The sequence below is a fragment of the Macrobrachium rosenbergii genome, chromosome 39 (genome assembly GCF_040412425.1).
Source record: "Macrobrachium rosenbergii isolate ZJJX-2024 chromosome 39, ASM4041242v1, whole genome shotgun sequence".
NCBI lineage: Eukaryota > Metazoa > Arthropoda > Malacostraca > Decapoda > Palaemonidae > Macrobrachium > Macrobrachium rosenbergii.
In genome coordinates, this window is record NC_089779.1 from 16,515,549 (window position 1) to 16,531,534 (window position 15,986).

General features: G+C 37.3%; 1 protein-coding gene across 14 annotated transcripts in view; it reads right to left on the minus strand.

Annotated features, from left to right (window-relative positions):
* Positions 1–15,986, minus strand: part of LOC136825784 (excitatory amino acid transporter 3-like) — a 525,422-nt gene that overhangs the window by 202,714 nt on the left and 306,722 nt on the right. For 2 of the 14 annotated variants that reach the window (XM_067082679.1, XM_067082678.1), the window contains exon 1: positions 9,909–10,156. The exons of 4 other annotated variants lie outside the window; for them this stretch is intronic. Coding sequence is in view for 2 of the 10 variants with exons in the window: in XM_067082654.1 (XP_066938755.1) it covers positions 8,838–9,052 (215 nt within the window). In the remaining 8 variants the exon portion in view is untranslated. Of the gene's footprint in view, positions 1–8,837; positions 9,367–9,908; positions 10,534–12,413; positions 12,573–15,986 lie in introns of those variants that run through there. 8 more of the 14 variants (XM_067082680.1, XM_067082671.1, XM_067082675.1 and 5 more) reach the window with 8 other exon arrangements.

Here is a 15,986-nt window from a genome sequence, read left to right on the forward strand (position 1 = left end):
TGCATGGCAACAAGTATGTAACATTTAATAGGACACTAAGTATAACATTTACTAGGGCACTAAGTATAGCATTTTCTAGGGCACCAAGTATAACATTTTCTAGGGCACTAAGTATAACATTTACTAGCGCACTCAATATTCAGCGTATTCAGTTTTCAATAAGTAGGGCAATAAAAGAGAGAGAGAGAGAGAGAGAGAGAGAGAGAGAGAGAGAGGCCCGTCTCGTAAAATTTTCTTCACACAAGAGATTTCGAGAGCTGGAACTGAAGAATGCAGAGATAAAGACTTATAAAAGCGAAAACAATAAGAATAATAGTGTGAATATTAAACAAAGGCGCGCGTGCACACACACACACACACACACACAAAAGAGAGAGAGAGAGAGAGAGAGAGAGAGAGAGTTACATCACGACACTGTATCTGCAATCTGAAATACAGCCACAAGGGAAATATGATGCATATTTCAGAAATCACTGATATATACCCGACCCCCTAAAACTTCAATGATAAAAAAAAGGGAAAACAAAATGAAAAATACTGATATTCCATGAACGTGAAAAACGGGAAAACGAGTAAAAATACTGATAATTTAAGAGCGTCAAATCAAATAATTGAAAGGTTCAGATGCCCAGCCATGTTCTTGCAATGTAACAATGATTTCTCTTCAAAATGACTGAACACAAAATAATTACTCCCTATTTCCTTTGCACATTCCAATTACTCCTCAAAATAAAAGGACACAGAATAATTAATCCCTGTTTCATAAATAAAAGGACACAGAATAATTAATCCCTGTTTCCTAAATAAAAGAAGACAGAATTAATCCCTAACCCTATTTCCTAAATAAAAGAAGACAGTAATTAATCCCTATTTCCTAAATAAAAGTACACAGAATAATTAAGCCATATTTCCTAAATAAAATAACACAGAATAAAACCCTACCTAAATAAAAGAAGACAGAATACTTAATCCATAACCCTACTTCCTAAATAAAAGAAGACAGTAATTAATCCCTATTTCCTAAATAAAAGAAGACAGAATAATTAATCCATATTTCCTAAATAAAATAACACAGAATAAATCCCTATTTCCTCAGTTCATGGCGTGTCATCTACGCCAACTTCAGATCAATATCAGGAGGGTGAGCATTTAGATATTAAAGTACGGATCAAAAAATCCTCATAGCAGCATGAGTCTTGACATGGAGAAAAAAATCCACAGTTGTGTATGGGTACAAATATATTTAAAAATAAATCTACCCAGAGAGCAGTTACGTATCTGTTCGATACATAACTGTGGATTCGTTCCCCCCAAAAGTAAGTAGTATTATTTTCTTCTGTTACTGGATCACGCAGACCACTCAAAAGAAAAAAAAAAAAAGATTCGAGTGAAAAACCCATTCAATCATAACTAAGAACAAAACAATAAAATTAATCCTAAGCATTTATCAATTTGTTAATTTACCAGTTATTCTAATACCTGATCTCGTATTTTTGTATTTCTCACTGAATTCTGTTGCTTCTTTCAACTGGCCGCCTTAATATTCTTCGAAAGCTTGAATTTCAAGTCAATGGCCCCTGTGGTGGGCGTGTTCCATATGAATAGGGTTCACCTTCTGAATAATAATAATAATAATAATAATAATAATAATAATAATAATAATAATAATAATAATAATAATAATAATAATAGAAGTCGCACTCATTTGCAATTACTTGACCAGGACTTGATACCAGTCACTCCCAGGATCTGGGATTTTGGAACTGTGCCTTCAGTAGCTTCATCAAGATAATTTACACCTATTTTTACTCTCCGAAGTCACGCCTGACATCACATTTAATAGGAAGACCATTTACAGTTTTTCCTGGCAGTGAATGATTGATTTATGGTTACCAAACCTGGCGTCACAACATGTAAGTTATTGACACCGCAAAAAATTAAATAGAAAAAATTCAAAGGAGTTTCATATATATATATATATATATATATATATATATATATATATATATATATATATATACATACCTATAAATACGTATATACTATACATACGTGCAAAGATTAAATAAGTCAAATACGCCGTCGTCTCGGAATCGTAAAAATTATAATAAAAACAACTGAAAAAATATAAAAATCATATATAAAGTTCATAAATACGAGGAAGATTTGGCAATAAGGTTCAACGGCGCCTTATCGAAGATATTCCCCCCCCCCCCCCCTTCTCTGTCTGTCTGTCTCTTTTTCTCTGCAGCGACACGAAAACGGATTTAACGGAACGAGAAAAAAATGCGAAGCTTTTTACAAAAAAAAAAAAAAACAAAGGAAAAAAACAGGAGGAACGGACGGCAGATATAAGGTTTTTCTCAGCTGGATAAAAATGTGTATCGACGCTCTTCCACTAGCGTGAGAGACTACCTTACTCCCAAATAATAATATGAATTTTATTCTCTTAATCATGACATTTCTAACTGAGAAACTCATAACGTGGAAATTCCTGTCGCTGGTCATTCCTAGCACGAAGCCGAGACTGAAAACGGGAATCGAACAGATTCCCGAAAAGTTATCTATTAGATTTATTTTTAAATATATTCGCACCCGTGCATAACTGTGGATTTGTTTCTCCACTGCGTGGAGAATAAATAGTCACCAGAATTAGGTTCCTAACATAGACACTTAAGATAAGATCCACAAACACCCGACGAGTACTTCTGATAAAAAAAAAACACGTAACTAACAAAAGGTAATCTAAGAGCAGTACTGATCTTTGCTTGGCTTTAGAGACAAAAAATCTTACAGCGCTACATACTATTACTAACTATTACTACATACTACAAAATATAATAATAATAATAATAATAATAATAATAATAATAATAATAATAATAATAATAATAATAGTAATAACAATAATAGAGAAAAAATCCACAGCTATGTATTTGTACAAATATACTTAAAAATAAATTTTTGTTTGGCTTTATTTTTAAAGACTTTTGCACAGTTACGTAATTGAATTTGTTTCTCCATTTTAACTCATGGTACTATGAGTATTTTTAATAATAATAATAATAATAATAATAATAATAATAATAATAATAATCTCCAGAAGCTCGAAGGAAAGTAATCCCAGTCCCATAAAAGGTCATCGAGATGTTTTTAGCGAAGGATTTATGATGTTAATCCGAGAGATTTTCAAACGAGCGCATCAAGAAACAGTCGCCGGTTGGAAAACAGCTCCCAAAATCTCTTCCAAAAATTATTATTCATATTTCCATTTTTCTGTGTGGATGACGAAATATTTTCTGGCTTTTTTTTTTAGCTGATGTCCTTTCAAACCGCACGAGAGGTTTAAAAAAAAATGTTTTTCTGTTATGCGAATTTCTTCCAAAATGGAATTTCTCAAAATTTCTTTTTTGAAATCAAATATCACACATCATTTTCCGGCAATAATGATTTCTGAAACTGAAATTGAAATTTACAGAAAATACTTCCCTTAAAATACAAACATGAATGACCATCATACAAGAAGAATACTGAAGACCTCAGACCCCCCTCCTCTCTCTCTCTCTCTCTCTCTCTCTCTCTCTCTCTCTCTCTCTCTCTCTCTCTCTCTCTCTCTCTCTCTCTAAATAAATAAATAAATAAATAAGTAAATAAATAAATAAATAAACAAATAAATAAATAAATATATAAATAAATACACAAATAAATAACATATACAATTTTCAATAAAGCAATCTTTACAAAAAGAAAATACCTGCCAAATTTTCAAAATCTGGTGGGTGCATTTTCACATTAAAAACCGATGAAAATTAAAAAAGAAAATGATCTTAATGGTCTTCAGGATTATCATTATTACTACTACTATTATTATTATTATTGGAAAGAGAAACCCACAAGATTCTTGTGTATAACTTGTTTACTGGTAAATATTTACATATTACTTTGATCTCGAGCACTTTCAGGTCCTACCTGTGACCCTTTTTCAAGAGATGAGGTAGTCAGGCTGGTTCAAGGCCCAGCAATCTTCTGGAACTTCTTCTCCCTGTGCTGTCATTTATATGATGGCTGTCCTGGGAGAAGAAGTTCCAGAAGATTGCTGGGCCTTGAACCAGCCTGACTACCTCATCTCTTGAAAAAGGGTCACAGTTAGGACCTGAAAGTACTCGAGATCAAAGTAATATGTAAATATTTACCAGTAAACAAGCTATACACAAGAATCTTGTGGGCTTCTCTTTCCATCTTCAGAAGAAAACTGAGAGAAGTTTTTGTTTGGTTCATTATTATTATTATTATTATTATTATTATTATTATTATTATTATTATTATTATTATTATTATTATTATTAGGATGAAATAGCACAAAATCCCGAGCACGACCTAAAAACAATGTCACAAAATCAGAGTCCTCTGATGCAACTTTCTTACGTCAACTTAAAACTACAAACATCTCCGACGAATCTGTTACAATGCAGGAAAAAAAACACACGATAAAAAACCAAAAGGAATTCGGATTGTTTTCAGGAAAAACAAGTACACTCGACATTACAAGAAATTCGACAGCGTGGCCAAAGAACAGCTGCCTTCGTTTCAAAACAATCAAGACTACGTAAAATGAACTGACAGTGACTTCAAATTCATGAGAGAGAGAGAGAGAGAGAGAGAGAGAGAGAGAGAGAGAGAGAGAGAGAGAGAGAGAGAGAGAGAGAGAGAGAGAGAGAGAGAGATAATAAAAAAACCTCGTTAAAGGCTTTTTATACGTATGTTGATACTGACAAAGAAAGCTGTTGGTAATAAATGAGTAGAGAGAGAGAGAGAGAGAGAGAGAGAGAGAGAGAGAGAGAGAGAGAGAGAGAGAGAGAGAGAGAGAGAGAGAGGCTGATAAATGAATAATAAGAAACCTCATTAAAGACTATGTATACTCATGTTAATACTGACGAGGAAAGCTGCTGATAATGATTAATGAGAGAGAGAGAGAGAGAGAGAGAGAGAGAGAGAGAGACTAATAAGTTATTGATAATAACAAAACCTATGTTAATACTGGCAAAGAAAGCAGCTGATAAATAATGAAGAGAGAGAGAGAGAGAGAGAGAGAGAGAGAGAGAGAGAGAGAGAGAGAGAGAGAGAGAGAGAAACCTGAAGAAGACGTTAAGCAATCATTGAGTAATCAAGGCTTGACGGATTACTAAACAAAGAAAAAAATAAGAATAACAAATAATCATCTTTTTCTTCGCCCGAGCTTCATGCCTAGTCGGGGTCGCTGTTTTGAAAACGCTTTTTTTGTGTGTTTCGTTTCATAATTTTTAAAGTAGATGTTTTACGTGATTGGGAAAGGTAAAATGGATAATAAATGCTATGGATAGAAATAAAAATAATAAAAAAACTAACCTGGGGCGACTTATAAATAATAATAAAAATACCTCCGAATTAATAATAATAATAATAATAATAATAATAATAATAATAATAATAATAACAATAATAATAATAATAATAATAATAATAATAATAATAATAATAATAATAATAATGGAGAAACAAATCCACACTTATGCACGGGTACAAACATATATATTTAAAAATAAAGCTAAACAGTCTATTTAGCCTTATTTTTAAATATATTTGTACCCATACACAACTGTGGATTTGTTTCTCCACTTCTAAACTAATCCTACTATGAGTATTTTTTCAAATAATAATAATAATAATAATAATAATAATAATAATAATAATAATAATAATAATAATAATAATAATAATAATGCGCAACAGGATTTAGAATGCAGCAGTCTTCGCTCTCAGTTCCACACTAAATTAAATCCAAACGAGGAGAAAACCACCTCTGGGAAACACGTAACCAGGCGGAAAGGCTGCAATTATCGGAATTTAAAAGGTTAATAATTAATCTGGACATAACCCACGAACACGCCTGCGCATTGATGGCTTGTCAATGCCGAGCCAATTATTTCAAAACCTGACACACACAAAAAAAGAGTTTTTTTCTCATTTAGGATGACATTTACAGTACAACGCAATTGCGAAGTGTCCTGTCGATGAACCCTGGAGAGAGAGAGAGAGAGAGAGAGAGAGAGAGAGAGAGAGAGAGAGAGAGAGAGAGAGAGAGAATCCGTAACAGAACTGAGATTCTTGTCAATTGCTTCGTATGATCTAAAGTAATTCGAATCTAATCGTGTGAGATGTGAATATAAATGCGAACACTTCATATATATGAAAAAATATCTCCAGGTGTTATTACACGCGAATAAAGAATCGACTAACTTTGTGCAAAGGTTTTTTTCATATAAAGTACCTTTACTGGCTGTCTTCACTAACGAGGGGACGTCCAGAATCGAGTCTGGGTGCCCGAGAAGTGATGACAACACGAGAATCACATCACAATATTCAATATTTACAACAATTGCCTTCATGTTTCCCACTATACCTCTCGTTTCTATTCATCATCAACTGTAATGCGCAGATAACGACGGTACACGAATGCCATTTCGTCAATTCAAAACCGTTTGGAAAAATACAAGATAACAGTACGATAAGGTCATTCCGTTTAGCAAAATACAAGATAACTGTACTATAATTACCTTACAACAATACGAAATGACAAGGAAGGGTCATATATAACAGTACGATAATTACCTTAAAGCAATAAGAAATGACAAGGAAGGGTCATCTATAACGGTACGATAATTACCTTAAAGCAATAAGAAATGACAAGGAAGGGTCATCTATAAAGGTACGATAATTACCTTAAAGCAATAAGAAATGACAAGGAAGGGTCATATATAACAGTACGATAATTACCTTAAAGCAATAAGAAATGACAAGGAAGGGTCACCTATAAAGGTACGATAATTACCTTAAAGCAATAAGATATGACAAGGAAGGGTCATCTATAACGGTACGATAATTACCTTAAAACAATAAGAAATGACAAGGGTCCTACAATGCACAGAATACACTTTGAAGAAAACACAAAAGATAAACTTGCAAAAGATTAGGGCATTAACGAAATGAATGGCACCAGCAAAAAGTCCCAACAATGAAATACAGCGTGATAACGCATATTTTCCAAAATATAAATCTGGCAGTCCTTCTAATCAACTGCTTTGATATGCACCCAGGCGACCTTCTTTCAACAATACAAAGAACACTAACTACTTGACTTGATGTGGCAATGAAACTTCGATTGCTGGAATAAATTTCATTCCGCTTTTTTCATAAAGGAATGCGATAATGATACGTAAAGTGAAAATGGTGAAATCTCCGTCAACACTATCATAAGCGAAAGTGACAAATAGTGCCACTGGTAACTCATACTCACTCGACTGATAAGCTAAAGCTTCTTCTCAGATGCTCTGATAACCACTCTCTCTCTCTCTCTCTCTCTCTCTCTCTCTCTCTCTCTCTCGTTTTTCTTCGACATCGCTTTACGTTATCATAAATTCTTAAGCAGCTGAATATGCTGAAACCAAATTACGAGAGAATTACGGAATGTCTTTCAACATGTCAGCCGATACTTCGGCACAAACCCTCATTATCAGGGCTCGTTGCATTTCCGTTGCAATAATTTAAGCGAAAAAGAGTTTAGGTATCCGAATGGACAATAAAATAATGATTTACAAACCAAACTGAAGATGCATTACAGAGTACAAACGGTGGCGATAACTTCACGACTGTATTTTTCCAAACCAAAAGAATAGGGGGGGGGAGTGGACTGAAGAATGACTCGTATATTAATTATCTTTTTCAGAGTAAAGAAAATTTGGTGAAGATAACAATGAAATGAATCCTTAACCTACAAATTATACAATTAAGCGTGCGCTCGCAGAAATCACACCACCCTTAAACAGTTGAAAATAATGACACTATAAAAATAATGACACTATAAAACATCTCAAACAGGAACGTCAAAATGTTAAAAACCAATACAACGATTACTAAGACCAACAATGCAGTGTTACTCTCTTGAACAGATGAAAATAATGACACTATAAAACATCTAACACAGGAACGTCAAGAACTCTATTCTGTTACAGCACAGGTACAGATTTAAAGCACCTAGAAAAATGCCAAAATGTTAAAAACCAATATAACGATTACTAAGACCAACAATGCAGTGTTACTCTCTTGAACAGATGAAAATAATGACACTATAAAACATCTCACACAGGGATGCCCAGAACCCTATTCTGTTACAGCACAGGTACAGATTAACAACACCTAAAAAAAATGCCAAAATGTTAAAAACCAATATAACGATTACTAAGACCAACAATGCAGTGTTACTTTCTTGAACAGATGAAAATAATGATACTATAAAACATCTCGCACAGGAACGTCAAGAACTCTATTCTGTTACAGCACATGTACAGGTTAAAAGCACCTAAAAAAATGCCAAAATGTTAAAAACCAATATAACGATTACTAAGACCAATAATGCAGTGTTACTCTCTTGAACAGATGAAAATAATGACACTATAAAACATCTCACACAGGGACGCCCAGAACTCTATTCTGTTACAGCACAGGTACAGATTAACAGCACCTAAAAAAATGCCAGAATGTTAAAACCAATATAACGATTACTAAGACCAACAATGCAGTGTTACTCTCTTGAATAGATGAAAATAATGATACTATAAAACATCTGGCACCGGAACGTCAAGAACTCTATTCTGTTACAGCACAGGTACAGATTAAAAGCACCTAAAAAAATGCCAAAATGTTAAAAACCAATATAACGATTACTAAGACCCACAATGCAGTGTCACTCCCTTAAAACAACCAGCAGAAATGAAACCTGAACTTGGGACGTCGTCTTTTACCTGAAAATTTGCCTGACCCGCCGAACGGCTCGTTCTCGAAAACCCCTGGCTACCGTCTGCTCGCTGTCAACACGCGACTCTCCACCCCTCGTCAGGACAGAGGGCTGATCTCCGGCGACTCCGGGGGCTCCAGCAAGTCCTCCGGCACGAGCATCCTCCTCTCCCTCCGCTAGGAGAGGAACTTCCTGCTGGGGTACCTGGTCGGTCGGTGTCATGATAAGAACTGAATGACGAAGCGCGATGAGCAGGCGACACGACAATGGCCACACAAACCCCGGGAAGTGGCCAAGGAAGAGATAAGAATCTTTTTTAAGGTTAAATTTGCAAATCTATATCGGACGCGACTCCGAAACTCCCCACACGGATAATAAAGATAACGAAACCTTGTACTGCCACCACCCTGGGGAAGGACAAGACCACGAATAACTTGGGAACGTTTGTTAAGAGCCATCACGGCCCAAGGAAATTTGGTTGTGGTACCATCGGCACTCTGGACACAGCCAGACAAAACGACGCTCGTGATAAATACTTAAGAAGAATCAGGGGTTACTTAGAACCTGGGCTTACTGGCACGTGCGCGCGCATAATCATGTCTATAGTTAGGAAACCATTCATTTAAAAAAAAATATATATATATACATAAAGTATTCTCTGCACGTTAATGATGATAAAGCATTTCGCGTCCACAGCCCACTGACTGAGAGTTAAGTAATGAGAAGAGGTGAGAAGAGGCAGAATCCCGCTAGGTGGGGAGATGATGATGAAGATGATGATGATGGTGATGAGAATAATGGTGAAGATGAAGGGAAGGCCGTGGGGTGGTTTAGGTCCGTCTACCCTGTAACCTGCGGATGCATGTTCCCCAGACATGACTGCCACTTTAAACACTCAGATGGACAGATATATACTTAGACAGATAGACGGAGAAACTGAGAGAGAGAGAGAGAGAGAGAGAGAGAGAGAGAGAGAGAGAGAGAGAGAGAGAGAGAGAGAGAGAGAGAGAGCCCAAAGAATGTTATCAAGCCAGCAGCTACCCCCATGACGAGGCAAACGATGCAATAAAGAGCTTACGATCCCAGCACCAGCAGCAGCAGAAGAAGCAGCAGTCCTGCTCTACGTGAGGCCGAGCCCCGCCGACGACTCCTACCTTGTGTCTGGAGGACCTCCCCAGCAGCAGAGATGATGGCTTGTCCGACGGCACTTAGTGTATTAGGAGGAGGAGGAGGAGAGTAGTTACAGCGGCGTAGTAGAGTCGAGTAGGGGGGATTGCGGAGGTAGATGTAGATGAGGTTAGCCCACGATCTCAACGTATACTACCCGATCCTAACTATGGGAAGCCAGGGTTCAGTCTCCACCGACCCCTGGGGGAGTGCGAGAGGGCGGGGCCAAACGCGGGCTTGTAATCACGATGCCCCGCCTCGAGGTGGCACTGGCACTGCTGCTGCTGCTGCGGCGGCGGCGGCGGCGGCAAGCTGTGATACAGCAGGCAACCCTCACTTCTTCAGATGGTTCAGGAATAAAACCACCTGTTTAGACGCTTTCTTCCCCCCATTTCCGTTCGCGGTTCTCCTGCCGCGGCTATTTTCCCTTTCTCTATTTTCAGTTTCCCCTCCGTGCACATACGCAACGGCACTGTCTAGGAGCTGTTTTGGCACTCTGCCCCGCGACTCCCCTCGCTCGTACGCAACTGGCAACCGAACAGAAGAAGAAATAGAAGAAGAAAAAAAACACCGTTTAACCTTTCATAAGATACGAAAAGAAAAAAAAAAAACTATTCGCATGACGGACTCTCCCATACATAATGACTTTATTGTAATACTCGCACAGCACTCGAGGCGCTGATTTCGACGAGATAAGTAGTGTTCGGTTTCCCCCCTCTTCTCCTTCTCCTTCTTCTTCTTCTTCTTCAACATGTGGAGACTTACATAACTATCCTGCGAAAGCAGCTCACAATAGCGGCCCATTCAAGACCATCAAGTTAAAAAAAGATCCAAAGGAAGGCCAACAAACAAACTCGAGGATGGGAGGGCACAGGAAAGCTGTCATCGCTTACTCGTGCGCTGGAGCTGAATGAAACTCGTGGGGCGTCGAGAAAAGACGATTATACGATTATATATTTATCTGGTCATTCAGTTATCACTTTCCCTATACGCCCAGTTACGTCTACTCATACGCAAAGCTTTCTTTTTTTACCTCTCTGTAACGGAGGAGGACAAAAAACACGCATCATCATCATCATCATCCTGCGTGATTATAGTCACGAACCAGAGGATCAGCTAGAAACTGTGTCACAGTTCCTCATCCGCTCAGGAATGTCACACATAGCACTTACACAGTCTGTGGTATGGGCACCCCAGTAACTCGTCAATCTTTTCAATAAGCAATGCGCCCCTTGCCGTTATCCTGCCCGAGTAAGTCATTCTGAAAACTCTTGCAAAAATAATTCCCTGATCCTAAAACAATCTAACGCTGTGACAACTGACACCAATCACTGCAACCTGAGCTTCCGGTCTCTCTCTCTCTCTCTCTCTCTCTCTCTCTCTCTCTCTCTCTCTCTCTCTCTCTCTCTCTCTCTCTCTCTCCCAATAACGGTTCGGAAACTCATGCCACCTTCACCAATTTCATCAACAGACGAAAGACAGCATCACAATAAAATAGGTTAAAAGAAAAGATGTTGAATAATGACGAACCCAAACCACACATCCGTCACTAGATACTTTCACTGCAGAAAAGTACAGTAGATCTTGAAAGTTCAATTTAGGAGGCTAAACAGTTATAATTCTTGCATTTCAGGTATCACGATTATTGCAGAACAAAGCTGTAACTATCTATCTGCCTATATGGAAGCAGTCAGAATTTTGTTGATTTTATACAAAGGAGCCACCATAAAAAAAAAACTGTCCAATCTTGGAAATTACTTTACCCAGATTTCATGATTAAAACATTGCTTTTAATTTTTCTAAATAAATACAATGCTTTTTAGCTTTTTGTAGTCTGTCCGTCCGCACTTTTTCTGTCCGCCCTCAGATCTTAAAAACTACTGAGGCTAGAGGGCTTCAAATTGTTATGTTGATCATCCACCGTCCAATCATCAAACATACCAAACTGCAGCCTTCTAGCCTCGGTAGTTTTTATTTTATTTAAGGTTAAAGTTAGCCATAATCGTGCTTCTGGCAACGCAACAACACAGGCCACCACGGCCGGCTGAGAGTTTCATGGGCCGCGGCTCATTCAGCAGTATGCCGAGACCCCCTAAAGATAGATCTATTTTCGGTGGCCTTTATTATGCTCTGTACAGAAAACTCATTTTACTTATTTCTTACAACAAATCAACACTGGGGCCATTTTTCATCAACAACGATTATGAAACCCTCGTAGCGCTGTTCAACAAGACGGTTTGATCATTACGAGGCCCCAAAAGGTGGGGATGGGGGAACCGTCCTCTTGGACAAACTTGAAAATATTAAAAAAATTACCCGAAATTTGCAGACATTGTTCTTCCGAATGATCAAACCATCTTGATACAGATTTTTCCATACCCTTTGGAAAGAGAACTTCATCAGCGAGAACACTTACCAGGATCTTTTTGTTACAGGCTCTACTTTTGGAGTTTTGTCCGATCTACCTAAAAACCACACACCCACTGTTCACTGAAGTATCGACGTAAATGGGCTTGTTTTCTTGTGGCGGACATGACGGTAACAGATCAGCACCGACCTTGTCTCCGCTGGGAAGAGGAAGCATGACGCTTCGAAACTGTATATACGTGATTCTGAATAATTTTGTTCTCCAAATTGTATTCTCTTCTTTTTATTTTTTGTAGTTTGAAAGGTCGATACTGATCTGTCACCATCAGGCCTAACACGAGAAAACAGACCCCACTACGTCGATTCTTCAGTGAATTTCCTGACTATATAGAAAACCATTCCGTGATTTTTCTGACTATACACAAACCCATTCAGTGATTTTTCTGACTATGTACAAACCCATTCAGTGACTTTCCTGACTACACAGAAACCCAGTCAGTGATTTTTCCGACTATATAGAAACCCAGTCAGTGATTTTCCTGACTATAAAGAAAACCAGTCAGTGATTTTTCTGACTATAGAGAAACCCAGTCAGTGATTTTTCGACTATATAGAAGCCCATTCAGTGATTTTTCTGACTATGTAGAAACCAATTCAGTGAATTTCCTGACTATACAGAAACCCATTCAGTGATTTTCATGACTACATAGAAACCCATTCAGTGATGTTCCTGACTATACAGAAACCCATTCAGTGAATTTCCTGACTATACAGAAACCATTCAGTGATTTTCCTGGCTAGGTAGAATACCAATCAGCGATTTTCCTGACTATACAGAAACCCAGTCAGTGAATTTCCTGACTACAGAAACCCATTCAGTGATGTTCCTGACTATACAGAAACCCATTCAGTGATTTTCCTGACTATTCAGAAACCTATTCAGTGATTTTCCTGACTACATAGAAACCCATTCAGTGAATTTCCTGACTATACAGAAACCCATTCAGTGAATTTCCTGACTATACAGAAACCCATTCAGTGAATTTCCTGACTATACAGAAACCCCGTCAGTGAATTTCCTGACTATACAGAAACCCCGTCAGTAAATTTCCTGACTATACAGAAACCCCGTCAGTGAATTTCCTGACTATACAGAAACCCATTCAGTGATTGAACTGATTGACCCTCATCTACTGAAACCTCCAATATAGGCGACCCTATTATTAAATTTAAAACTCATATCAGTTATGAAGACTTTAATGTCTTGGTTACGCTGATAACAAGAACTGATTATTCATGAAACATTAAATAGTAAACAGCGAGTTCCCTCTTTGAGCTGCTAAACAACTGCCATCTTTTGTTTTTTTTTCAGATTCTTTGCCTTTTTCTGGACTTTTGCATGTTTTATTCATAGTGAGTTTTCGCAGCCTTTGGAATGGCAGGTTAGCATACAGTGATTTTTTAAATTCAGCTGTATTTAAGTACACTGTGTTTGTTCAAAACAATTCCCTTTTTGTGTTAGCCTGCCCAGGTAAAAAAAACTTAGGTACAGTGGTGCTTACGTTCCAACTTCTGTTGTGACTTGTGTGGGTTAGTTGGTAGCGCTTTTGCCATTCGACTGAAAGACCAGGATTCGATCCCCATTGTGAGTCGGATATTTATTTCTGTTCCACGCGTGACTGTGTGTTGATTACTTCGCAGCATACTCGTGGGCTTTCCTTCAAAAAGGATATAGTTTATTATTTCTGAACCCCAATCACGAATATGAGTGCAAAATTGAAATGTGCAACATTGCAATATGAGTAGCTTACAAAATTGCAATGAGTGCAAAACTGCAATACGAGTCCAAAATTGCAAACAGGTGCAAAATCATTGAGTACAAAATTGCGATGAGTGCAAAAATGCAATATAAAAGCAATATGAGTGCAAAATTGCAATGAGTGCCAAGTTTCATTATGAGTGCAAAATTGAAATGTGCAAAATTGCAATGAGTACAAAATTGCAATATGTGCGCGAAATTGCAATAATTGCAAAATTGCAACGAGTGCACAACTGTAATGTGAGTACAAAATTACAATGAGTTCAAAATTGCAATATGAGTGCAAAATTGCAATATGAGTAGAAAATTGCAATGGGTGCAAAATGTTAATAAGTGCAAAATTGCAGTGAGTGCAAAACTGCAATACGATCACACCATGTTCTTATGCATCTTACTGTTCACTGTAAAATAAAGTGGGATCAGACCATATAAGAAGTATCACTTACTTAGATTTGTTGAAATAACCCGGAGCAAATCAAGCCACTTCAGATACTTACCCAATATTCCGCAGAGTTTCTTAATGCCGTAGTACCGTTCCTCAACGGACTGTCCCTGTCCAGTCCGTACAGCATGCACTCCACGACTGCTGAAGAGCCTGTGGTCCAGGCGTCCAAAATCATGCTACGAATGCCCACCCACCTGCTTATAAGTAGGTGGTTTATGCTTTGGGACGCCTCACCTGGTTGGGTACATCCTCTGTGCCAGAGACGTTCTCTTCCGCCTGGATTTGGCTGCTCGATTATTAATGATTTCAAAAGATTGGGGGACATCTCCCTTCCTCGCCACAGATTTAATTACGGTGTCCTCTGAATTCTGACGTTTTGTTTACTTCCTATCTGTGACTTTCAACCACAAAGTATTTATTATTATTACTATTATTATTATTAGAGAAACAAATCCACAGTCATGTATATGTACACATTTAAAGATAAATCTGTACAGTGAACTTTCGGGAATCTGTTTGAACAGATTCCTAAAAGCTTTCTGTACAGATTTATCTTTAAATATATGTACTGTACATATACAAAAGTGTAGATTTGTTTCTCCATTTCAAAACTTATGCTACTATGAGTATTTTTTAATTATTATTATTATTATTATTATTATTATTATTATTATTATTATTATTATTATTATTATTATTATTATTATTATTATTATTATTATTCAGAAGATGAACCCTATTCATATGGAACAAGCCCACCACAGAGGCCACTGACTTGAAATTCAAGCTTCCAAAGAACATGGTGTTCATTCGAAAGAAGGTAATGAGAAATACCGACAGAGGAGATAAGTTTTACTGGAGAAACAGATAAATTAAGAAGCTGACCGAAGCAAACTATGGAATTCTTGTTTGTAATGGCATAAGGAATTTTAAAATATCACATCAAGACGTTTTCGTTAATAGCAGATTAGTGGGAGGGTCGAGAACAGCTTGTGGGTGATATAAGATCAAATTTATAGACGTTCTTCACTGTATAGTAAATGTGAAAACGGGCATATACACAAGAAAGTCTTCATTCATGAATTAACAAAAATTCTAAGAGATGGTAATTCAGACTTGAGAGAGAGAGAGAGAGAGAGAGAGAGAGAGAGAGAGAGAGAGAGAGAGAGAGAGAGAGAGATTCTTCACTATGCAGTAAATGTGAAAACGTACATTTACATAAGAAATTCTTCAATCTTGTATTAACGAAAATTTTATCAGATGGTAATTAAGACTTGAGAGAGAGAGAGAGAGAGAGAGAGAGAGAGAGAGAGAGAGAGAGAGAGAGAGAGAGAGAGAGAGAGAGAGCCCTTTCACTC